Source organism: Grampus griseus (genome assembly GCF_964374135.1).
Source record: "Grampus griseus genome assembly, chromosome: 2".
NCBI lineage: Eukaryota > Metazoa > Chordata > Mammalia > Artiodactyla > Delphinidae > Grampus > Grampus griseus.
Window position 1 is genome coordinate 136,283,729 of NC_139018.1, and position 26,825 is coordinate 136,310,553.

Here is a 26,825-nt window from a genome sequence, read left to right on the forward strand (position 1 = left end):
ATTTTTAAATTTTTTAAAATAAATAAATAAATTTATTTATTTATTTATTTTTGTGTGTGTTGGGTCTTCGTTGCTGCACGCGGGCTTTCTCTAGTTGCAGCGAGCGGGGACTACTCTTAATTGCCGTGCATGGGCTTCTCATTGCGCTGACTTCTCTTGTTGCGGAGCACGGACTCTAGGCGCACGGGCTTCAGTAGTTGTGGCATGTGGGCTCAGTAGTTGTGGCACACGGGCCCTAGAGCACAGACTCAGTAGTTGTGGCGCACGGACTCTAGAACATAGGCTCAGTAGTTGCGGCACACGAGCTTAGTTGCTCCGCGGCATGTGGGATCTTCCTGGACCAGGGCTCAAACATGTGTCCCCTGCATTGGCAGGTGGATTCTTAATCACTGCACCGCCAGGGAAGTCCTCCACTCTTTTTTAGATTCTCTTCCCATATAGGTCATTACAGAGTATTGAGTAGAGTTCCCTGTGTTATATAGTAGGTTCTTATTAGTTATATATTTTATATATAGTAGTGTGTTATGTCAATCCTGTAGGTGTTTTTACAGATGTAAATACTCTACATTTAAGTGAATTGCTGAGGTTTCTTGGATAAACTTATGTTGGAAAACAAAGGGAATATTCCCTTCTCTCTGACTAGTATCTCCAATGAAATTTCTATGTATCACAGGGACTGGAAACCTGGGGTTCCCCATATGCTACAGGGAAGGCCAGTTAGATTTTTCAAAGAAGTCTGAGAAAATTCCCTCTTTTTCATTTTTTGCAGAATGGACTGAGGTTAGGAGGTGAGGTAGAGGGGAAAATAGGAGGGTGTTTGCCTGGATCAGTGTTTCCCTCAGCCTAGTTGAAGGTGCCTCTGCTCAGCACTGGTGGAAATGGGAGGAAGGCAAGAGACAGGGCCAGATGGACTAGTTTTGCTATAAAGGTATTCTCTGTGAGGGTGGGCTGCAAGTCAGAACAGGGTTCAGATGAAGACATGGGGAGACCTGTGCTTCATCTGCTAAATATCTATGTCCAAGGAGGACTCTAGTGAGAGAGCAAGGCAGGGATGATGATGGCCAATGGCACTGGGCATAGAGCTCAAAGTTCTAGTCCCAGAAAGTAGGGTTTGCCAAGACCAAAGCACAGTCCAGCCTAGGGTCCAAGACAATCAACAGTCCTCCAAGATAGGATTGCAAATCAGGAAACGGAGGCAAGCTTCCTTTTACTGAGTGGCTAGGCATGGTGGTGGGTCAGTGTTCATACCCTATTCCCTAGGTTTATCCAGACAATTTGGAAATCTGCCATGGGTCAAAAAGACTAGTCTAGATCCCACCTTCTGGTGAAGACAGGGTTCCCAATAAGCCCTCTACCCTAACTGACGTTGTCACACAAAGTGGGTAGGTTAATGCTTCTACCTTGAGAACTTTAGTACCTGCAACTGAGTGAGATAGGTGGCAGAGGCCTCACCCAGGCTGATAGGTTGCAGGCACTGTGTCCAAAGGTGGCGGCCAGACTGCTGCTTCTCTCCCTTCAATGTCTAAAGCTAGAGAAAAAGAGCAGTTTTAACTGCTGGGGAGCCTACCAAGGCCTCACTGCACAAGTACCCTCTTGGGGTGTTAAGCTCCCTCCTCACTGAGGGACAGCTGGCCAGAGAAAGCGAGTAGAAATCAGCTTAGGCAAGACCTCAGGTTAAACCTGGTCATTCACTCTTAATTTTGCTAATTGACAGACTTGTTACACTACGCTTTATCATTGATAAATCCAATGTTTTATAATATTTTGTTCTGGAAAATCTTTGGAGCCAGACCAGTTAGAGTTTGAGGTAAAACACATGGGTTTTCAATGAGAGGCCATGTGCAAATCACTTAACTTCCTTTAACCTTAGTAAAAGTTGAGCCTCATATGTAAATGTGAATGATAGCCTCCTTTCAGGAATTTTATACTGATTAAACATGTATGTAAAACCTTAGCAGTGTGACTGGTACGTATCAAGCATTTAAATAAACAGCAGAGATTAAAATTATTACTTCCCAGGAGGGTGCTACATACAAAACAAAGCCTCATACTAGACTGCATGATTTTGCGTTAATGTACATGTGCTCTTTCAATGTAATTGAAATATTTTGGAAGGCAGGCCATTATATTATAATACATAACACTGGAATGGCAGAAAACCTCCTCCAGCATTTTATAACAGGTAATAAAGGGTCCCACTGTGAGAAATCTCATAACCGGTTAGTTACTAATACCTTCTGCTTAGTGAAATGTGAAAAATTTCACCCCAAATTAGACGTTGGAGGGGGACAAAACTGATTTGTAAGTAAAGGCTGCTTTTCTAAGGCCACGTTGGAACTTTGGCCCACAACGATGCAATTTAAGTGAAAGTCTTTCACTTTAGGAAAGGGAAAGCCACGTCACGTCTTCTTTCAGGTAGTTATAGGAATAAGTGCTGCACGTGCCCGCTGTGGTTAGCCTCAGCCATGACTGATGTTGCTGGTAACTCAGATGAAACACTTGCTAAGAAGAGAGCATGACTGTCAATAAAAGGACTGGGAAATGTGGTCTTGCAAACAGGGTTCTTGGATAATTGAACATGCCACCAATAGCATTTCCCTCATAGAAAGGTTTACTCTACTCAAGAGCTTGGGCTGAATGTTGTCTGCAAAATATTGTGCACAGGCTGGCATCTCCAGGGCTTTAGTGAGACTTGGTTGGTTTAATTGGAAGCATTGCTGTTTTGGGTTTCCATCACATTCCCCAGAATTAGCCTTCTTTGAGCTCCAGCCTCGCCTTCATTTTCTTGTGGCAATGAAATAAATAATGCAGAGGTCTTGCTGCCGGGAAGCAGGAACGAGACCCAGATGTCAGGAATGGAAAACACAGCAGCTTAAAGCTGGCGAAGCAGAGCAGTAAACAATCAGGAATAGGTGAGCTGCGGGAACGGGCGAATGGCTAGGGGAGGTGTGTTTGAGATGGGGGTGGGCAACCTCTTGAACAAGGTGCCCAAGTAGCTTACAGAGGAACCAGGGTGGGACCAAAGAATGGAGGGGAAAGACGGTGAAGGCATGTGAGTAGCGTGGTCATGTGGCCCTGAACGGTCTCTTTGCTGAGCAAGAAATGATGGAGCTCATGTTTGCGTGAATTAAATTAACCTTGCAATTTAACTCAGACAGTAATTCACTGGGAAAGGCACTAGGGGAGATGCGTGAGAGCCTGATTTCAAAATCGTAATCCAATCCACACTGTACACCTCGCTGATGAAGAAAGTGAGACACAGGGGAATCAGTTTAGCTCAGGGTGAACAAGTTCAAAACTAACCACTCCAGCTCAGACAACAAAACTTAACTGAACGAAACCTTCAAATCTGCATCTCTTCCCATGTTCCTTGCCTTGGGGAAAAGCACATCATATTGTCTGTTCACTTAATCCGGAAATCTAGGTATTATTCCTAACCTCTTCCGCACTGAGCCCCTAAATCCATTTAGTCTCCAATTCCTATAGATTTTACTTCCTTACTCTCTCACCAAAAGTCCTTTCTCTCCATACTTACATTTGCTGACTTAAACTAGGCCCTTGTCATTTCTCTTGCCTGGTCTCAGTCCTTGTAATCCATTCTTAACACTCCTGTTCTGGTGATCTGAGCATGCTGGTCCTCTTTGCTCCAATACTTTGATGGCTGCTTCACCACCTTTGGGAAAATGTCCAAACATCCTGGAATGGTTGTGCACGTGCATTAATGATGTGACCACTGTCCCCTTCTGCCTACACCTAAGGTCCACTCTCCTTCACTCTGTAGTCTTTTTCTGAATTATTGAAATTCTTCATACCCATAGTCCTTTCTTCCTCATTTTCTGTTTGCTTGGACAGCCCTCACTCAGCAGGACTCATCTTAGGCATCGCCCCCTAGAGAACCCCAGAACCACCACATCATACACCTTCAGGGGTGCCATTCCTTAAAGTGCAGTGTGAATGATGCCCCATGAGTTGTGCAGCGTGTCCTTATCTGGGTTCCCAGAGAACCCTGTGTGTCTCTCTCCTCTCACTGCAATATGATCACCTATTCACTTGTGGGATCATCCCAACAAAACAGCTCCTGGAAGAGGCAACATAGACCTGCAAAGTGTTTTAAAACATGGAGTCTGGATGAGAGCAAACTCAGGTTCAATTACTTGCTCACATACTTAATAGCAGTGCAAACTTAAGCAAGCCTAGGCAAGTTACTTATTTATTTATTTTTGCTGTTAAGTTTTCTCAGCTGCAAAACGGGGGATAATTATAGCACCTACTTCATCATGAGATAATCTACATTAAGTGTTTAGCACAGTATCTGAAGCATCGTTAAGTCTTCAATAAATTAATTACTGTTGTTCTTGTCATTGTTATTGAGGGCAGTACTGCCTTATATTAAAATTTTAATTTCTCCTGCCACACCACAGGCACCCAGCGAATATTTGTTGACTCAATTGATGAATAAGCAAGATAGGGCCATTGATTAACCCATGGGTGTTAGAGTGCCATGACTGGGCACACTTCCTATTACAGAGTTTTACCGAAAGGAAGTAGACAAGTGTAAAGTCATCCATAGGAAAGAAAAAGCTTCCTCAACTGAAATAACTTGATAATTTTCTGTAATTGCCCCCTGCAATTTAGAGGAACACATGTTTCTTATAACTAACAGGCATTTATTTTTATGGATGTCATTTGAGCAACAAGTAGAACAATGCCTCCTTTACTTTGAATTTTCAGAGGCCGCTAGAACTCCTAGGGCTCATTCCCACAGGTGGGGATGTCTATAATTTGTTGTTTACCTCAGCTTTCAGAATCTGTTAAGAGTCAGAAAACAATCAAATCTTTGTTTCCAGTTGAATTTGGCAGCTAAGGAGCACCTGTCACCGCATAGGCCTAGCTTCTGGCTTTATTGAGGAATCTGTTGCTAAGACACAGTCTTAATTTGTTTGCACACTTTTCATAAGAATGTGGGTTTTTATTCACAGAGAGAAACTGAGGCATGAGAGATACAGGTTGGTGGAAAATTCATGATGGTAGAGGATTAAACCTCGATGATTTGATTGGTCCCTTTAGAGGCTTTCAATGCATGGTCCCGGGCCCAGGGGCATCAGCATCACCTGGGATTGTTAGAAATGCACATTCCTGGACCCCACCCAGACTTGCTTGCATCACAGAATTGCTGGGGAGTGGCCCACAGTCTGTGATTTAACAAGTCCTCCAGGTTATTCTGATGCTTGATAACATGTCAGATCCACTGCTCTAGACTCTAGACCCATACAAGTGGGTTTCAACCCTGGCTGCACATTTAGAATCACCTGGAAAGCTTTAAAAAATCCCATCAGGGCTTCCCTGGTGGCACAGTGGTTGAGAGTACACCTGCCGATACAGGGGACGCGGGTTCGTGCCCCGGCCCGGGGAGATCCCACATGCCGCGGAGCGGCTGGGCCCGTGAGCCATGGCCGCTGAGCCTGCGCGTCCGGAGCCTGTGCTCCGCAACGGGAGAGGCCACAACAGTGAGAGGCCCGCGTACCGCAAAAAAACCCCCCAAAAACCAAAAGAACAATACTCCTGTGTATAACGGGAGGCAAAGATAAAAAATCCCATCAGCCTGGTGTCACTGCAGACCAATTAAATCAAAATCTCTGGAGATGGGCTCTAGGGATTGATATTTTAAAAATCTCCTCAGGAGATTCTAATGCACAGACAGGTTAGAGAAGCACTGGCCTAGGTATATTTTTGTTGCACATAACAGAAAACTGCTAAAGTAACCAAAGTGGGAATTTTGAAGGAAAAAATTCAAATAAGTTCTAACCAGAACTGGAAAGCACCAAAACCCCAGACACTTCTTCTGTCCATCTCGCATTTTTCTCCTTCTGTGGCCACATTTTCTGTTTTCTGCTTTCTCTGCACATTTAATTATCTCACCCTTTACAAAACAACTTCTTTTTCTCATTCACTGATTCTGCTCTGCTTTTTCGTTATTTGTCTTGTCATTGGACCAACTCCCTCCTCCCAACTCTGTATGACCTTTTGGCTTGAACACCCACAGCTCTAGATTCTAGAGAGATTTATTTTCTCATAATATTTTTAACTTGCAACTATGAACTAAGGATTCCCCCCACCAAAAAAAATCTTTTTTTTTTTTTGAAGAGAAAAAAAAATACTTTTCTGCTAACAGGAATTTTGCAATGTAATTAATAAATCTCCCCACCCATCCAATAAAATAGTAGCTTTCTATTATTGACAAGAGAGAGGGGGAGGAAAAGAAAGGTACATTTATGGAGAACAGTTTCAATTCCTTTAGTTCTTAAAACTTTCATCTCACAGATGTTTGTCTGACAACCACCTTGATTCCAGAAATTAGTCTTGACTTTGCTGAATTCTTCCCTGCTTACATAGCCCAAGCAACACACCTATCAGTTCTAACCTGCTATTCAAGAGTTTTCATCTTCTCCCATTATGACCGGGCCGACCATCTACCTATTTACCCTTTTTAATTTTTCTTACACATATGTGTTTATTTATGGCTCCATGCATGCACCTTGCGTATCCCGGGACATTCCTGCTGTCAATGGCTTCCTGTTCAATCAGTGAACTATAGGACTTCATCAGATACCAGAAAGTAGCCTCAGCCATCACCTCATCTAACTTCTCAACCAACAACATTGTTGATAGCAATTTATTTGGCTTTTGCTGAAGTATTTCCAGAGAACAGAAACTTTTAAAAGTGCGACACAGCATTGCAAGACAGCTATAATCATCAAAAGTTATTTTGATAACTTTCAAAATAAATATTTTGAATATTCAATATTCGAAATAAATGTTCAACAACTGAATTTAATATGGAGCTGGAATCTATGTCTGTGATACATATCCTCCTTCCTTTTGCCTTCCTCTGCTCTTTGAAATGATAGCAAATATATTTATTCATGTTTCAAACGGGAAAATTTATAAATTTGGAGGGCTGCTATCAAGACCCCACTGAGCCGCCTTTTTTTCTAGGATAAGCATCTCCAGTATCTTTAGGCAATCTGTGTTTATAAACATTCCCATTTCCTTGGCCTTCTGATTCCTCTCTACTGAGGTACGCTAGCTTGTTTTAAATGGCCACACTCAGAATTAAAAAACACTATATGAGATATAAATTGACCAGTATGAGGTACATTGGACTGATTGTTCTCCTTATGTATGACCACTTTACTTCTCCAGAAGCAATTTATGATTAATCTTGACATCCATGGCTACTGAGTCATTCTGAGCAAACTGTCATCTAAAACCTCCAAATCTCGCATTCAAAACCTACTTCTTAGCTAAATGTCACTTTTACTTTTGCCACTGTTAGAATCTAATTGTAGGAGCTGCATATTCCAATTTAAGTTTTTCTATTTCCAGAATTCTGCTCTTTTTGGCCCTTATAATTTCTGCTCTTACTTGTTTACTCTGCTATCAGTTATAGTCAATTCTGTATCGTTAGCAAATTTGACAAACACCTTCAGTTACCCACCCTGTGTGCTTAACTAACTACACAAAGACTACATTTCTACAGACTAAGGAACAAATGTGAGGAAATACCAGGACTTCTATCTCTTTGAAACACACAAATGTGTATGTATCATGTATTAATTTTAAGTACACAGATCACACACCTCTACAACTTGATAAATTCTCACGAAAAGAACACACCATGTAACCATCAACCAAATCGAGAGACAGAACACCACAGGCAACCCAGACATCAGACCATAATGTAATGTCCCCCTTCCCCCAAACATAGACATTATCCTAATTTCTATCACTGCATTAGTTTTGCCTGTTTTTGAATGTCATATCAAGGAAATCATATGGATGTACTCTTTTGTATCTAGCTTGTTCTTTCATTCTTAATGCTGGACAGTATTCTGTTGAATGATTATACTACAATTTATTAATCAATTCTACTGTTTACAGATTTAGGCTACTAAAAATAGTGTTGCTGTGTATATTCTTGATATCTTCTTGTGCCCAGTATATGCGTTTCTATTGGGCAGGTTCTAGAATATGTGTATATTCAGCTTTAGAAGACACTCCAAAATTGTTTTCCACAGTAGTGGTATAGATATAGTCCCACAAGCTGGGTTCAAGAGTTTCACTTGCTCCATATCCCAGCCAACGTTTGGTATTGTCTTTTCATGATGTTAAACGCAGGGGCATCTCACTGTGGTGTTTAAATTATATTTCCTTGATATTGATGAGGTTGAGTACATTTTCATTTGCTTAATAGCCATTTGGAACTTCTCTTTTGTGAAATATCGATTCAAGTTTTTTGCCCATTTAAAAATCGAGTTGCTTTTTTTCTTATTGATGTATGTATACATTCTCTCTATGAATCATCTGTTGGATATATGTACTGCACATATGTTATTTCACTCTGGTTTGCCTTTTCACATTCTTCCTGGTGTCTTTGGATCAAAAGAAATTCTTAAATGAAATATATCTAGTTTTTAAATATTTTCATTTATTTTTAGTTCTTTTTTTAAAGAGTTTTTTTAAAAATTAATTAATTAATTTTTTTTTGGCTGCATTGGGCCTTTGTTGCTGCGCACAGGCTTTCTCTAGTTGTGGCAAGTGGGAGCTACTCTTTGTTGCAGTGCACGGGCTTGTTACTGCGGTGGCTTCTCTTGTTGTGGAGCACGGGCTCTAGGCACGCAGACTTCAGTAGTTGCGGCACGTGGGCTCAGTAGTTGTGGTACATGGGCTTAGTTGCTTCGCGACATGAGGGATCTTCCCAGACCAGGGATCAAACCCATTTCCCATGCATTGGCAGGCGGATTCTTAACCACTGTGCCACCAGGGAAGTCCCAAGATTGTGTATTATTTTTTAATCCTTTATGGCTGTTGAATTTTATCAAACGTTTTTATGCATCTATTATGATTATCATATTAGTTCTTTCTTTAGTATGTAAATGGAGTGAATCACATTGAATTATTTTTGATGTTGAAACAACCCAACTTTGCATTCTGGATTTTAACTAAATATTATGATGCATACTTGTTTCATTTTTACGAAACAATTTTAGAAAAGTTCCAAAAATAGCACAGAGTACCCATGTATACTTCATCCAGTTTCCCCTAATGCTAATGTTTTGCACAATTATGGTACAATTATCAAAGCTGAAAAATAATATTAGAGCAATAGTATAAATGATACTATAGACTTCATATGGATTTTACTAGCTTTTCCACCAGTGTTTTTTTATTTGTTTCAGAATCTAATCCATGATCCCCATTGTATATAGATTTCATGTTTTCTTAGTTTCTCCTCTATGAGAGTCCCTCAGACATTCTTTGTCTTTCATGACCATGATGATTTTAAAAATATTGGTCGTATTTTTACTTTTCTTCAATATGAATTTTGTCAGTGTGTCTGTTACTGGTGATGTTTACCTTGATCACTTGGTTAAGGGTGATGTCTGCTGGGTTTCTCCATTGTAAAGTTACTATTTTTCCTTTTGCAGTTAACATCTTGGTTAACATCTTGGAGATATTCTGACACTATGCAAATAATCCTTTTTCTCCACAAATCTTTCTCACTAATTTTGGCATTCATCAGTGGATCTTGCCAGCAACAATTATTACAGAGGCGTTCTAATGGTGATTTTCTATTTACTTCATTTCTCCTGTTTTTATTCATTGGAGTCTGTCTGTAAGGAAGAACTATTAAAGCCTATTTCTTATTTCCTCTTCCAGTTTTGACCCTGTGTCCTCCCCTGTCACAAGTAAACTTGTCAGAAGAGCTACATGTGACTCATATTTCCTTTTGTTCTGTTCAACCCTAAGCACCTTCCAATCTACCTTCCTTCCTGATAATTCTACCAACAGAACTCTTGCTAAAGTTGCCATTTTAAACATGTAAGAAACCAATAGATTTAGTTTCTCCTTTCTTTGGCCATTGTAGGTCTTCTGTGATTTCCATGGTCACTCCCAAAAGAGGAATGTGTTCCTTTACGGTTGTAGCATCAAAGAGACTTTGTGGCAGGCAGAGTCTGCTGTGGGCACATCCAATCTCTTGGAAGATGTCAGCTACAGGGTAAGTCATTATGGTGGATGACACCAGATATTTTGTGTCCATATGCTTGCCTTTGAGACATGCCTCAACCATTATTTTCCTAAATAGGCATTTTGATTATTTTAACTATAGGATTATAGTACAAGCAGGTTGAAGGCATGTGTAACCTCTCCACATTTTTGATGAATAATGGCTTCTTGCCTGGTTACTCTGAATTTGTTTTTTCTATATGATATGATACAGTGCATAGGACGTGAGAATTGGAGACAGGAAACCTCATCTTAATACCTAACTTTATAATTATTAACTGTGTGACTGTGAGCCATTAACACTCCCTCTCTGAACCCCCATTCTTCACTTGTAAAACAAGGATAGTGAAAATACCGTCCCTGTTAGGTATTATATTTATGGAAGGAACAAAATGATGCTGAATTGGAAAGGATCTTAAATAAATATAAAGTGATGAAAAAAATTTAAGGCATTAGACGATCCACATTCCTCTGCTTGAGCATACTATAAAAAGTAGAACAGTGACCCGCTGAACCTAATTCTATTTTTTCTGGGTTCCAGTAGTTGGAGCTCAACTATCCCCACACTGAACCCAAGAAGAGACTAAGGAGAGGTAAGGAAGGAAGGACTTCTTCCTATCAGGATAAAGTAAACAGGCTGTTGCTTGCTGAATATTAGGAAGAGGTAGAAGAGGTCAAGTTATCCAACCACAAAATAAAAACTGGCCCTTGTTTCAAATTTATATAGGAAAAAGAGAAAAATTATTGTCTTGGGAAAACCTAGTTCTCCTCCTGTGTCTTTCTCTTACTTTTAGACAGAACACTTCATTTATGACACTTCTGGGGACCAAATATTTGGATTTTTCCCTCCACCAAGCAATTCTGTGACACCAGCTGGATATCTTACAATTTAACTCAGTTCTGACACTATCTACCTGGAGATAACACCAGATGCCTCAGATTAAGGGCTCAGTTCCAGGAGACATGCCCCCATTTCAGATGCCAACTGCAAGTAGTAGGTCCTCAGGTTACCCACAACTTCTGTCTGACTTGGCTACAAATCAGAGGTTCCCATGATCTCCTGCCCGTTGGGTTCGATTATTTGCTAGAACAGCTCACTGTACTCAAGGGAACACTTACTTACATTTACCAATTTATTAAACGATGTGATAAAGGATACAGATGGGAACAGCCAGATAAAGAGATATGTAGATATGGAAGGGTCCAGAGCTTCTGTACCTGTGGAGTTGGGAGTAGGGTGCATTACTTCTCAGTGTATGGATGTGTTCACCAACCTGCAAGCTCCATGAGCCCCATACTATTTGGATCTTATGGAAGCTTCCTCACATGGGCATGATCATTTATCAACTCCATTTCCATCCCCTCTCTCTTTCCTAGAGAAGTGATGATCTGCCCTGATCCCGGAACCATTCAGGAGCCCACCCAGAGTCACCTTATTAGGACAAAAGATGCTCCTACCACTCTTATCACATAGGAATTTGCAAATGTTTTAGGAATCTCATGTCAGAACTGGGGGTGAAGAACCAATATATATTTCTTACTACAAATCACAATATCAGTTATGATGGTACCAGCCTCTTCTAAATCCCTTATTATTCTGGATATATGAATTTACTGTGTGTGAAATACCTTCATTTACAGGGTTAGTGAGTATTAAAAGAGGTAAAAACCCACCAAGCTACTATTTCACCTGGAATTACTTCCCGTGTCCTGAATTTTTTTTCACCCTCTTCATTCATGTCTATTAGAAGCATGACTGCTACTGATCAGTAGAGTTCTCCCAAGGCCATAAAGTTGAACCAACAGCTTATCCTCAATGTCCTATTTACACTAAGGCTCAGCTAGAGCACTGGCGATAAAGCTCAAGAAGCTTAACTGCTTTATCTTAGGAAACTAGTTTAGTAAATTAAAACTTTCATCTGGGCAGGTCATGCTGACCTGTATAAAATGATCTCTTATGAGTGGTACATCTCAAACTAAAAGAATCTATACTATCCAATCTTAAATATAGAGTCACCATGAGTTTTAGCTCTCTTTTTCCAAAAGAAAGTTAACAATATTCATAGATAATAATAAAGCTTACCCCAAAGACTTGTGATGATTGAATGAATTAATGCACGCAAAATACATAGTAAGCATTCAGTGAAAAGATATCTATTATAATCTTAATATTTGGGAAACTGAAATTAAGTTTAAGTTACAGAGCAAGTGTCAGGGGAAGAGTTGAATGTCCCAAGCCTTCTTGCCCCACCCAAACCGGGGCGACCCCAGGAAACACTGAAGCAGATCTCCAGTGGATCAGTTCATATGTAGAGTTCATCAATTTCCTATTCATTTACAAAACAAAACGTAACAAACAAACAGCCTCCAGCTATCATCATCTTCATTGCTCACTCTGATATAGATCTATTTGTGTGAAATCAAAAGGGAAATGCAATGAGGACTTTACAGTAAATGAGATAGTTTGGAGCCCATTATTTAATGAGTGGATAAATTGCCGCTATGGAGGTGTAAGAGGGTACTGCCACTGCACTTCGTAAATCTCACAGCCTCCAGGCTCCAGTGAAGGGATCATAGCTCATAGAGCTCTCCAAGATGCATGCCGTTAATTTGAGTGTGTGGTTATTTGGAGAGGGGCCGTACTAGCTAAGAAAACAAGGTTCACCTAAGTAAGAAAGCAAAGATCATTTAAATGATGTCAGATTAAGTTTTCGCACCAAGGTAAAACATTGATAAATTATAATTACCTTCATGTATTCTTGATCGTATTTTATATATATATATATAGCAACTAAAAAAACATATCTATACTTATATATATATATATTCTATTTATGTCTGTTTAAGCAGTCCTCTAAAGGCCTGGACTAGCAGATTCCATTTATTTCAGTGAATAGTTATGAAGTACCCTCTACAAGCAGCATAGATTCATGTGCAGAAATTTTCCTGTGAACAAGACACAAACTTCTAGGCTGCAGAGGAGATAGAAAATAAACAACAAATTACATACACAATAATTTAACTGTAATTGTGATGAGTACTCTGAAGGAGAAAAATGGGGAGAGGGTTTGCAGGGAGAGAGGGACAAGAGTGGATAGATAAAATCAATTAGGAGGCAATTGGAGAAACTCTGAGGATAACATTAGCATTTCATTTCCCTTAAAATTATGATGCTTTAGGTCTGGAGACTATGTAAGAACTTAGAGATCATAGTAGGTTATGTTAATAATTACATTAATATATATTTATATCATATATCATATAATAATTATATTAATCCTTATATTAATATAGTTAATGGTTATGTTAAACATGACAATAAGAACCAGAGATACAATATATTAAAAGATTTGCTCTGTGTTCTAGCAATGAACAAAACTGCATTTACGTAAGAATAATTCCTTAATTTATGTTCTCATCAATTTGTTCTGCTTCTCCATCTTGTCCCTATAATTTGTCCAAAGACCCGATGCTATACTGTTTCTTATCTAATGTATATAGTTTTATATTATGTTCTAGTTTTTGGAGATTCTGTCAACACTGAAGTGAGAAAACCCTTCTTGTTCATGTCACAAAAGTTCTGAGCTAAGTGTAGTATTTCAGCTGTCCCAAAGACTTGGTATACTTTCAACTCTGAGACATCATCTTTGGGGGATGGAAGGGTCCAGTGACTAGAAGTCCCCTCTCTGTCAGTTGGAGAGTGGCAAGGGTCTACTGATGCTTTCTAAATGGAAATTAAGTGATGTCACATAAAGATTTTCTACCCTAGGAAAAGATGGTACATATGAATCCAGAGAGTATGAATTTTTAGAAGTTTTATAATTGGTCCAGCTTCAGATTTATGGATCAGAGAATGAGACTGAAATGTTCATTTTGGCAGTTCCAGTCTCTCAGGAAACAAGTGAACGTTATATGTGCTCCTGCTTAAGAATCATCAATGGCCCGTATGTCTGAGATAAGGAAAGTTCAGCTAGAAAACAGTGAGGCTGGATAGAGCTACTCCGTAAATTTCAGTTCCCTATGAAGTCTGTGGCTTTCCATGAGACTCAACTCAGCAATGTATGAGGCTGAATGTATGTTGCAACCTTGGTCCACCGTGATGCAGGAAGATGGGGTTGAAAGATCATACTCTTTGGAGTTGGCCATATTGTCATTTGGATCCCATTCCAGTCACTTTGTAGTTGCACTTGAACTATTTCTTTCTAACTTTTCTAAGGCTCAGTTTCCTCATCTTTAAAAGTATTAAAAAAATTGGTGTTCATTACTCAGGATAGATAGAAGATTTATAGTTGCACATATTAAGTGTTTAATGTATTGAGATGCTTAATACATACTGAGAAGTTTTTTATGATGCATAGCCACAATCACCGGCAACTCATCATAATTTGATTTTTTTTTAATTGTAGACTCTTCCCAAAATCCTTGATAAGCTAGCACCAGCATTCACCTTAAGCAGCTGCAGCTTCCTCGTGGAGAAATCCCGAGCCTCCACAGCACGGGTAGTGGTGTGGAGAGAGATGGGAGTGTCCAGAAGCTACACCATGGAGAGCAGCTACTGTGGCTGCAACCAGGGCCCCTATCAGGTATGTAAGACTGCGAAACATCCATGCTTTCTGTCTGGCAGCAGTACACTGTAATGCAGAGCTATCACACACCTCTTGTTCCTGCTCTCTAGCCTGAAAGAGGAAGAAGTCTCCAGGTAGAGTCTGGCCCAGCTCCCTGATCTTGCTGAAGAGCTAGTTCAATGATTGTCTTCCCTGGCAGCACAGTCTGCGTTGATCCTGGAAGCAGGTTGTGCCTGCCTGCTGATTTGGTTTCTCAATCATCTGCCCTTGCCAGCAAGTGGCAGGGGAGCCTCCCTCAGACAGGCACACCCCGGCTTTTATGGAACCTCTGCCTGGCCCTGTTTTATGCATGAGAACATTTTCTTTCCTTTTGCAACAACTGGGACCAGTCCCCTATGCATCATAAAAAAGACATAGGTCAGCGTGTAGATACTGTCAAGACATACGTGGATTGTGTTTCTCTGTCTTCTGTGCTTATCTAAATTAGCAGCTCTCTGTTATCCTACTATCACCAGAGCAAACAGAAGCATGTGCATGAGTGGGTCTCCCCAAGATGAGTGGGGCTAGGACTCAGGTTCTAACATCGAGGGAAATGGCTCATATAAGTCATTTTCTACAGCTATATTAGCTCTTACAGTGGGCTGTTCTAGCTGCTTGTCCCACTCCCTCACTAGAGGAGCATAAATAAGGGACATTGTGACAGTGCCAGGGTAATAGACGCTTTTAAATTCATTAGGCAAGCTGACAGACTACTCCTTGGTGAGTTCTATTCAACCTCAAGAACACCTGGACCTCACCAGCCTTAAAGCTCATTGTGTTGGCTTTGATACTTTCCTGGAACTGCTAGGAAGTGCTTGGCATCTCCATAATCTGGTGCTTGCGGAAATCTGTTAACTATCAAAGGCAGTCCAGGGAGTGACAGGTGATGAACATTATCTAACTTCCCACCTGGTCAAAGAGATTTTTCAACACAGGGTTACTGAACTACCCATTTTGACCTATTAATTCTATTAAATAGCCAGTTAGTGTTGTCTACACAGTGGCTTGAAAGAATTATTATTACTGAATTAATAAACTGTTAGACTGAATTAATCCATATTTATCCACATTAATCCAATGCAGAATAAGAAGAGTGAGCTTGTTGGAGAGACATGGGATTGGGCATCCAAAGACCTCACTCTTCCACTTACCAGCCGTGCTGCAAAGTGCTTACCTCTGTTGAACCTATACATTTCATATATCAAACGCAGATATTAATAAAGATTCGTCTCCTTCCTACTAGACAAAATTTTTGTAAAGGCCAAAAGAAAATACATATACAAATATAATTGGAGGTTATATCATCAGGAATCTGTTCATTCTCTTGACATTCAAAACCCATACGACTGGAAAAAAAATAAGCCTGGAATATTGTGACTCTAAGACCTTATGGGTATAGACTTGTGCCTCTCTAGCTGTGTGCTTCTTGAAGACAACTCCATGCATCCCTCACAGATTTATTGGATTTGTGACTTTCATTGACTTTGTTTCTCCAAGCACCAATTCAGGCTAACAGCTTCTAGTCACATAAGTATCAATGCCATTCACAGTAAATCAACCAGACACTCAAAGGCCCTTGAAGCTGTCGTTTGAAAACTAAATGACTCATAGGTTCAGGCCCTCACCAACTCTTCGTCTTCCATGCAACATACATACTGGCTGTCGGAAATGACAGTGAAAGAGGCTTGTCCAGTGGGACAGCTTTCAGATATGGGCTCAGCGTTTGCCCTGGGAAATTTTCCACATGGCCTTTGCATGCGGTCTCTATAAGGAAGAATGGAGAAGGAACTGACTAGAGAAAAGCCCTAACAGTGCCAGATCTGGCTTTGCTTTAAAAGTCCTATTCTCTATATGAAACACCTCTCTGAACCGGATAGGTTTTCCCCTTCCCTTTGTTTTTCTGTCGTTACAAACATTGTCGAGTAACTGAGCAGAATTGCAGACAATGACCAAGAGGATGGTGAGTAATTTTATATTGAGGGGGTGGAGGGGCACCCTGGGGAAATGAAACCAGCCCACAGTTGGGTGTTTTGGTGATTTTTGTTTGAGGTATATAATGAAGACTACAAGCTATAAAGCAGTATAGAAATTTCCATCCTGAACATACTGCAAATGATTTTTGTACATTGAGAAGCTGAGTCCCAGTTGGGTCCTGAGGTTATTATTCTAAGGCCATCTTTCCATTTTTTGTTTAGCATTACCATTTACACAAAAGATGGAAAATACTAAAATATACCCACGAGGGGCATTCCTTCCTGCCTTCATAAGAATATAAACATTTTTGCAGTTTCTCTGGTTAATGCGGCTTTAACGTAGTTCCGATCATTTCTCCCAGCACACTAAGTACCTGATCTGTTAGTACTGAAATGAAATATTTCTTACAGTGACATTTATGTTGGAACTGCATTAAAGAATATAAGCTGTCACCTTCAAATAATTATTATTAATATGATATTTTCCCTTCTGTTTTCCAGTCTATAGTTGGCTAATTAAAAAAAAAAAAAAACTTCTCTGGTTTTTGTTGTTTGGGGGATATAGTCTCTACTGCTAGGTTATATGCTTTGATCCATAATTTGTATTTAATGTGGATGTCCCATCCGCTGAGAGATTTACTTTCTGTATTAGGGACTGGCCCAAAGCTGTGGAGGCTGTTAAAGGGAAAAGCCAAAATGGAATGATGTATCCTTTGGGGGCTCATTTTTTAGAGTCATTTTTCAGACTCTATGTGGACAGCTGTGTGCTTCACACAGAGTTGAGTGTTTGCGAACTGGAGTTGCATGCATGGTGTGTTTGCACATGCGAAGACATGTGACTGGGTCCCGTGGGCTGCTTGTGGCTTAGGAGGATAATGTAAAAGCTCCCACCCAAGCAGGCTGTTAACATGCTCCTTGACAGGGCTGCTGACTCATGGGACGGCAAAGAGGGTCTTAGAGGAAGGACAGAAGATGGGTGACTCAACTGGGTGTTAATATTCCCTACCTGCAACTGATTGCCTTGTATTGTGGACCCTCAAGCAATCCATCCTCTTTACAACCAACAGAAGGATCTTTCAGTAACCCAAACCTATTCAGGTCAAGTACTGCCCATAACCCTCATTATGTCTAGAGAAAATCAACTCCTCATCTTGACGTGTAAGGCCTTTGACAACCTCCTCATTCATTTTTCTATACTCAATGCCTTCTTTAGTATAGAATAGTTGTTACATATCTGTGTTGACTGACCAATGACTGAATGGATAAGTGAGCAAATGAATGGTGATTTCCGGATAGGGTCAGATGATTTTCCTCTGTCCATGGATAACTAGAAAAAGGAGAAGAAATCACCATGGTCCAAATATGACTAGACGCCATTCTAAAATGGAGATTTTTAAGAGTTGCTGTCATTGGTGGAAATGGAAAATACATGGGTGAGAGAGGGAAATGAGTAAGAATGCAACTCTGAGACCTCTTAGGCCAGTCACTATATACATGATTTGAGAGCATCTGATGGATTCTTTCCCCGAGTAAGGTGATTCCAGTCCAGGTGTGGAATTTCACATGGCCACATTCTAATAACAGGTGATGATTAGAAAGGAAGACATCCACTGTGCATGTGAGAGATGCTGGGAGGTACCTCCTAGATCCCCCTGAAGAGGTGCTCATTTCCCCAGTGGCTCACAGCTGTGTCCATCACCAGAAATTACTTGTAGCTGGCAGAAACCCTCTTGACCAAAGCCATGGCTCCTGTGTGTGAGCCTGCATCCAATGGCTGGTCTATGTGGGGTTACAATGGCCTGGCCTCCTAGCCTTAGTTGGGAAAACTCCAAAGGGGGTGCCGTTCCAGCTCCAGAACTCCCTGTAGGATTGGTGGGGACCTCTGTTGCAATTGCACTGAGGTTCAACCTCCTCCTCTGCCCAATTCTGCTTTTCTCACCACTCATAGGTGTTGCTATGGTGAGAGCTCCCCAAAAACCCTTCCGCAAAACAAATTATAACAGTATTTCACAAAGGTTTAACTTAGAAAACATAAATGTTGGAACTAAGCACTTGAGCTATTGAAGATGGTTTGATAGGGACAAATTCATAGAAGAAATTAAATCATCTCAACTTGGCTTTCAAGCCTCTCGGTGCCCTCTCATTCACATTCTGCTCCCCTTAGCTGTTTTGGGAACACGGCCCACACAGAATGAGAGACTGCAGCTAGGTACAGGGCCTCTTGCAATGGTGCTCTACTGCTGTTGTGGTCCAGAAGAGAGATTGAGTGTATTAGTTTCCCACAGCTACCATACAAATTACCACAAATTAGGTGGCTTAAAATTACTCTGTAACAGTTCTGGAGGCTAGAAGTCCAACATTAAAGTGTTGGTAGCACCACGTACTCTCTAAAGGCTCTAGGGGAGAATCTGGTCCAGGGCTTTCTCTTAGCTTCTGATGTGTCCTGGCTTGTAGATGCATCACTCCAGTCTCTTCCCTTTGTCATCACATGGCCATTTCCACTTGTCTGCCTCTGTCTCTGTGTCTTCTCTCCTCTTCTTATAAGGACACCAGTCATATTGCATTTGGGACCCACCCTATTCCAGTATGACCTCATCTTAACTAATTACATCTTCAACAACCCTACTTCCGAATAAGGTCAAATTATGAAGTTCTTGGAAGGACACTAATTTTGGGGAGACCTATTCAACCTAGTACACTGGTCCAGGCAAGAAAGTACAGAATATTTAGATCTAAGAACCAAAAAGAGGTTTTTATTTCTGTCTCCATATTTCTGTGCTGTGAATCCCCAAACAAATGATAACTACTCTTGTTTTCTCTCTACCTCATGATCAAGAAATTAAAGAGTTTAGATTTTCTTGGAGCATTTTGGAAGACAAATTGGAGAGTCATGCCGTAATTAATGAATGCTGATTAGTGCTGCTTGAGTATTATAACATGCAGTGCCCTTAAATAAGCAATAATAACAAATACGTCTATGGTATTTACTGCGTGTTAAGCCTTTTGCAGCTATAAACTTACTCCATTTTTTGCTACCACAGGACAAAAAACTGCAAAGTTGCTTTTATCATCATCATCGTCGTCGTCATCATCATCCTTATTTTACAAATTGGGATACTTAGGCAGAGAGGTTAAATAACTTACTCAGTGCCACACGGCTCGTAAATTTCAGAACCAGGGTTTGAATACACCCTGGAGGCACATCTGACCCCTCCCGCCCCTGCTTTCTGCCTAGTTGAATGTCATTGGGGAAAGGAGCCCTGGGCTTTGGAAACAGGAGACCCAGCTTCTGCTTTTGGCTACCACTAAGTAAATCTGCAACAAGGGGTTTCTTGACTATAATAAGAAGGCATAATTAAAACTGAGAAATGGGCATAGTCTCTGGTAAATTATGTTTGAAATAGGCTGCCTTTGCTGGGTATCCATGGGGCTTATGTGTTACCTAGATCAGGGTGACCTGGCATGATTCTGAAACCCCTAAAAATCTTCTGCAACCACTGCTGGGCATGTGGTTTTTCCAAGGAGAATATGCTCTGCTCTTAGCACCAATTAGCTAGTTGTCAGGAGGCTTTGTTCATCCATCCCATCTTGTCACACCCCTTCATCCAACTTGACCTGTTTCTTTTTTGACCTTTCCAGAGTAAACAAAGAGGGATTGGAGGAATGTAATACTATGAAGTAGAGGCTTTCTACCATCAAGGAAAATGGGGGGAGCAAGTGGAGCTGGTCTTCAGTGAAACAACCTATTGAAGTTTGAATTAGGCAAGTTCTACATTGTTTCCTACACTCATTTCACTTCCTAGTAACATCTCTCCTTTTCCCCGTAGAGAGCTATTGCTCTCACACAGCTGTTTGGACTTCACCAGTCTTTATTTGAGGACGCTTCTCTTCCTCAAATGTCCCAAGTTGCAAAATTGCCCTTCTGCCAGGGTCTACACACACATTCTTTGACCACACACATATTTTGTATGTGTGTATCACACATGTATGCACAAACATATGTACCTACCAGCAGTTCTCCATAGATTTATACAGGAAGTACGGTTTATTGTTTAGTGTGGGTTTCTGTGTCAGACATAGAGTTCTAAGGAGAGCTCTGCACTTAGCAGTCATCACTTTGAAACCTGACCTCTGTGAGTTTTAGTTGTAGTAGTGGTTTCCTCACAATTCCTGCCTATGGAGATGCTGTTAAGACTGAATGAGCAACTGACTGTAAAACATTTATCATTATGTTCATAGTAAAGACTCATACTTACTTATTGTTTGTACCATTATTGATGGTATATAGGAATTTTCAATGGTGGTTTTCTTTTTTCATTTTAAATAAAGACACTGAGACTCCAACTTTTATCTATAATTGTCTTATTCAGATCTTCTTAATTAGAACCTTTGGGGTTAGAGTTTAGGTATCTGTGATTTTATTAACTTTACTATGAAGCTAGCGTTGAGAATGGTAGACCTTGACTTTTACTGAGGCTGATATCCATATATCTATATTTATGGATTTAGCTATATCAAAACAGCTTCTGTCTGTATTATCTAGACCTTTCCTCTCTTATCTACCCTTTATTCTATCAAACTTCGTATGCAGTCTAAGCTATATAATAGTCAATTTATAGCTGAGGTTCTAGAGAAAGGGAAGGGGAATTTGTGAGCCTGCTTCTAGGGGAAGAGTGAGGTGTGGAAGACAGGACAGGAAACAGATTTAAATTCCTCCAAAATTGCTGAATTTAAAAGCCTATTCTGATCACAAGCACAACTCAAGGATATGTTTCCGATCATTATTCTCTTGGAAGTCATTTTCCTGTTCTGTGAGCAGCCTCATATTGGAGTGTAACTCTTTCTGAGCTCTGAATGGGAGTTGGGGGCATCTTAATTTCATTAATGTAAACTGAGGAATAGTATTTCTCAAACGTTAATGTAAGAACTACCTAGGGATCTTATATAATGCAGATTTCTGAACATGTCTCCATTTGACCTGGGGGATGGCCCAGGAATCTGCATTTCATCAAGCACCCCTGGAAACTCATATTCTCAGTCACTGAGAGATGAGGCACGATACCCAGAGGTAAAAGGCGAGATGGTTTTGAAACTAGTTTTTGTGGTTTCTGTTTTTGTTCTCTTTCTCCTGATTTGCTCTGGCCTATGGAGAATTTTCCATGGCTTTTATTGTAAAGTCTCAAATTCTCTGCCTCCCCCCAACCTTTAAAAATTTTTTTTGATGTGTGTGCGTGTGCGTGTGTGTGTGTGTGTGTGTTTCATCTGTACTTTTAGGTAACTGACTTAGTTCTCCCACAGAAGTTGTATTTAATAAATGTCTAATATCCCAGTGAGAGTTGAAAGACATTTTTGTTTGTTCGTTCGTTTTTCTAGCTTCTGAGACACCACCAGGTTAAAGTTTCTTAAATTGCCTGTAGAACAAAAGTGTCTAGGAACTGATATAATAATATACAAAATTGTTTGCCTATATGTACACTTTTCTGGGAAGAGTGGCTACAGTTTTTAAGATATTTTTAAAGGGTGGAGCAAAAACATAGTAATTATACAGTTTCAGTGCAGTAAACCAAACTGTTGAGTCAATTGGAATGTAATTTATTAAACCTCATGTATTTAAAGAGATATTTTCTTTAAAAGCCAAGTTACTTTCTCATATACGGTATTTTAGGAAGCATGACTTTGTTTTTCCTATCATCTCTTCCTCCAAGCATGTTTAATTGAAGAAAGAATTAATATCTCTTTAGATAAGCTTTTACTGACTTAATTTGGTTAATGATATTTCAAAGCTAATTCATGTTCGAGGTGAGCATGAAGATTAAGGGCTCATGCTTTAGTTTATTGAATCCAAGATCTCCAGATGGCCCATCACAGCTTCCCAGTGTCTGCTCTTAAATCAGCTCTAGAAGTGCTTGGCTTGACTTGGTGAAAATCAAGTGGAGTCTGAATCGCTATTTCTTCTACTTATCAATTAGCACAAGAACAGTGACGCATCTCATTAAGTGTGTACTGGAGTAACTTCAGTCTAAATCTTCTGTGATTGCACATAGGACACTAATCTTTTCAGGATGTTGCTTCTCACAGGTGGTCATTTAGACCGAGGAGCAGCTGCTTCAGCTTCACCTGGGATCTGTGCAGTCTCAGGCCCTACGTATTGCTTCAGGATATGCATTGTAATAGGATCCCCAGGTGATCCGTGTTCCCAAGAAAGCACTGATTTAGAGCATCCTTGGTTGGCAGGGAGGTGAGAAAGGTTTAGGGGTGAAGAAAGGGAAAAGTTAGGGAGTTCTAACTTTTCTGGTAGGCAAAGACATAGTTCCCAGAATTTTTGTGCGCTAGAATGAGATGCTGTATGTGGATGTGATTTAAAAGGTGAAAGTAATCCCCAATATGAGACCTTTTGTTGATCGGTGGCAACATTTTAATGCTAGATGAGTTTGTTGTTTTTTCCACTTGCATCTCTATTCTCTAACAACCGTCCCCATTCTAGGGCTTAGAAAAGAGGACCATTTCCCAAAAGTCTGCTTTACCATTGAAATGCAACTTCAGTCCTTTGTTGAGACAAATATGAAATCCAGATGCTAAGGTATCATTTTAGTATGAACCTCTATTTGAATCATTCATGTCAGTCCCCTTTTTCTTATTAATATGATTCAACAGGTGTTGCCTTAGTGTTCTGTTTTTGTTTTTTAACCTCTTTGTATATCTCAAAGCACATGATGAGCCATTTATTAACCCACTGCAGGCTTAATGATGTAGTGAAATATTGTCCTCATTCTGTAGCCCTCCATTCCAAAAAGTCTGTCAGCATTATGATAGAATATTAAAAGGAATTAAATAAAAATCAAGAGGCAGAGATGCTAATAAGGTTGCCAGCAGGGGCCTTTCCTGGGATTTCTAAAACCCTGGGAGCAGTGAATTTTATATGCCCGTTGTAGGAAATGGTTCATTGTATCAAAAATAAGGACAAAATCTGGCACATAGGATAATCCAATGAGACTCTGATGACCTCTGTCCGTTAAAAATAATTTGGCTTCAGAGGACAAGGGAGAAGAAAAGACGTTTTATCTCTAAATCTTACTCTCTTCATGTGATTAATGTAAATGCAATAAGCCAGATGCCCTAAGGGAGCAGATATAAAACCAAAGAAAGGATTCATTTAATCTAGAGTTTTTTTGGTTTTGTTTTCATTTTGGGGTTTTTTGTTTGTTTGTTTGTTTTTCGCTTGCAACATAGAGAAAAAGGATTGGCCAAGCCCGAGATGCATTTCTTTGGTTCTTGGTACATGACTGAGTTCCTTGGACTAGCATCTCCTTACAAATGTGCTGAGAAGGGAGGGTTCAGGCTATGAAAGTATTATCCACAGGGTATTCTCCTCTACAAAATGGAGTGGACCCCAGACCACAATACCCTCCTTGACTAGGAGGGGCAGGTAATAGTTCTATTCCTCCAGCCAGTTTTTTGATATTCTCTACCATGACTTCACTTCAATGGAGCAGCCTCAGAAATTTCTATGTATAAAACTAAGCAGTGATTCTCTTTATACACCTGCGTTCCCTGAATGTAAATGAGAAGAGAACATTTTAGAATACTTTGAACCGTGTTGTCAGAAGGTAGGAATTAGATATTTTTATATAAATTTATCATTGTTTCATCAGTTAGTTAACACATATTTATTAGGTATCTACTTTGTTTTAAGCTGAAGTTTGGGACTTGGGGATATATATAGAAAACTAAAAACACTTAGCCAAAGTCAGATACATGGTCAATTCACCTTCATTCTTCATTCATTCTTTCTTTCATTCATCATTCAATAAGCATTTTAAAAAATCCAGACAGTATGTTAGGTGCTAAGAATATGACAGAGAATGGAATTGACAGCTTCCTACTTTCCCAGAGTTTATAGTCCAGCCAGAAAGGAAGTTAATTAAGTAAGCAATAACAACAGAGAGTAAATATAAAACAACTGGGTGCTATAAGAGAACACAGAAGGAGATAATTTAGGCCTTCCTTCAATTTTGGTTGACTTGAATATAAATTATCCACAAGTTAATTTTTTTGTGAAATTGGAGAGGATAACTTATGTGACAAAGTAGAAGATAATACTTTGAAAGTAGGGTAGGGTCGGGGAATGCTTGACTTTTCTTTCATCCTAGTTTCCTTTCATGCTACTTTTTTCTCATTTCATATTTCTAAATCTCCATGGAATTCCATGTTGGGGGTGTGCATTAGGCTAAACCCGGGTACACTGGAGCACTCAAGTATAATATCCTACTCCTTTCTCTAGCATGCCTTCCTTCAGGAAGCACCTGAAATGTTCTGCAGGTGTTTCTATGGAGCTTATAGTTTACTACACCTCCCTAAAGGCACACCTCAAATCAGAAAGATCAAAAATATCTCAAAATCCTTTTTAGACTGATAATGAATGATGGAATGTAAATAAGGGTAATCTTGATTATTTTATGAAATGAATTTCTGTATACCCCCAAGTATTCCTGAAAGCAACAAAAATCACAGCAATAAAAATACCCTCCCTTTGCATAGTCATTTATAATTTGTAAAACACTTTCATAAACTTTATTATCTCAGAGAGCCAGAAAACTGCCGTAGACCAAGTGTGAGAGAAAATGAAAGTGTGAGATAAGAAATGTGAGCCAGGAACGAGGGAAAGTAACGCAAAGTGTTGCATTTCTGGTCAAAGCAGGCAGGTAGGTTTGCTCAGCTATGTGGGGTGCATCTGGACAGGCTGTGTGCAGAACAATTTCCCAGAGGGGTTGTGGAGAAGGAAGAAGGAGAGATTTATCTGCCTGCTGCACACAGCTCCCCTTCCTGTTTCCCATTAGTCAAAGTGTGAGCCCAGAGAGTTGAACCATCTGGCCCTCTTTGCAGCCACTCATACAAGTCCAGAGATGGTGAGAGAAGCCAGAAATTCAGGATGTGAGGCTGGTGGGCCTGGCTGTATAGTAGCAGCAGTGAAGGAAGTTCTCCTAGGAATGTAACTGGCCCACCCCAGGGTGTGGAGCTGTGAGGGCCCAAACAGACCTGGGGGCCCTTAAGGCAAAGTTTGCTCACTACTGAGGGTCCAGCAGCTCATGTCACCAGTGGAATCTGAGGAGGCACCTAAGATATGTCCTATACAATTCCCAAGAAAATCTTTTTATATGTTTAATCATAAACATTATAAAACACAAATTGACAATATTCAACAAAAATATTCATAACCTTTGATCCTAAAGTTTCACTTCAGAAATTTAATTCCAGAAGTGCACAAAGATACCACATATGAGGATATTACTACTTGTTAATAGTGAGAAAATGGAAACAACCTTAATTCCCATCTGTAGAGGACTGATGAAATAAAGAATTATCTGTTTAACAGTGGATGACTCAGACAAAAGTAAGAAGATAATTACATTCACATGGCCTTTAGCATGTCTATACACTAGCTCCATCATGTATTGATTGCTTTTTGGGTACATTATTTATTCCTTGTAACCTTTAGTGTACTCATCAGAAAAATGGGGATAATGATTATGCCTTCTTCAGCATATTTGTTTGTAAAGCACTTAGTAGACACAAAATACTAACCAATCTTTGTCTTCACTGTCATCCTCCTAACTATCCTCTCCCATAAATATATATAATATATATAATATATAAATGTAATAAATATATGTATACACACACACACACACACACACACACACACACACACACACACACACACACACACACACACACACACACACACACACACACACACACACATTTTGGGTTGGCCAAAAAATTTGTTCAGGTTTTTTGGAACATCTTATGGAAAAACCCTGAATGAACATTTTGGCCAACCCTATACAGATAAAGAGAGAGCAGAGAAAGGTTTATTGCAGGAGCCAAGTAAGGAGAACAGGTGGCTCATGCTCAAAAGACTTGAACAGCCCGATGGGTCTCAGGGAAGAGTTTTCAAGGGGAAGGTGAGGGCATCTCCCTTATCTATTGCTAGACTCAACCTACTGACATGAAAACAAAGATGAAGAAAATTTAAGTGGCATTCCAAGTGCTTGATAACTTGTCAGTGGTGGAATTAGAATTTAGGCTGTGTTCTAATTAAAATTAGAATACACTAAATCCTGTGTTCTTTAATTATACCATGTTGCCTCACTTTGAAGAAATTTTCAGGTGTCACAAA

At 40.0% G+C, this 26,825-nt stretch overlaps 1 protein-coding gene across 3 annotated transcripts in view; it reads left to right on the plus strand.

Annotated features, from left to right (window-relative positions):
• The window catches only part of AGBL1 (AGBL carboxypeptidase 1), a 775,280-nt gene that overhangs the window by 458,953 nt on the left and 289,502 nt on the right, over nt 1–26,825 (plus strand). For all 3 annotated transcript variants that reach the window (XM_082681486.1, XM_082681485.1, XM_082681484.1), the window contains exons 20-21: nt 9,929–10,060; nt 14,475–14,651. In XM_082681486.1, coding sequence (XP_082537612.1) covers nt 9,929–10,060; nt 14,475–14,651 — 309 coding nt within the window. The remainder of the gene's footprint in view (nt 1–9,928; nt 10,061–14,474; nt 14,652–26,825) is intronic.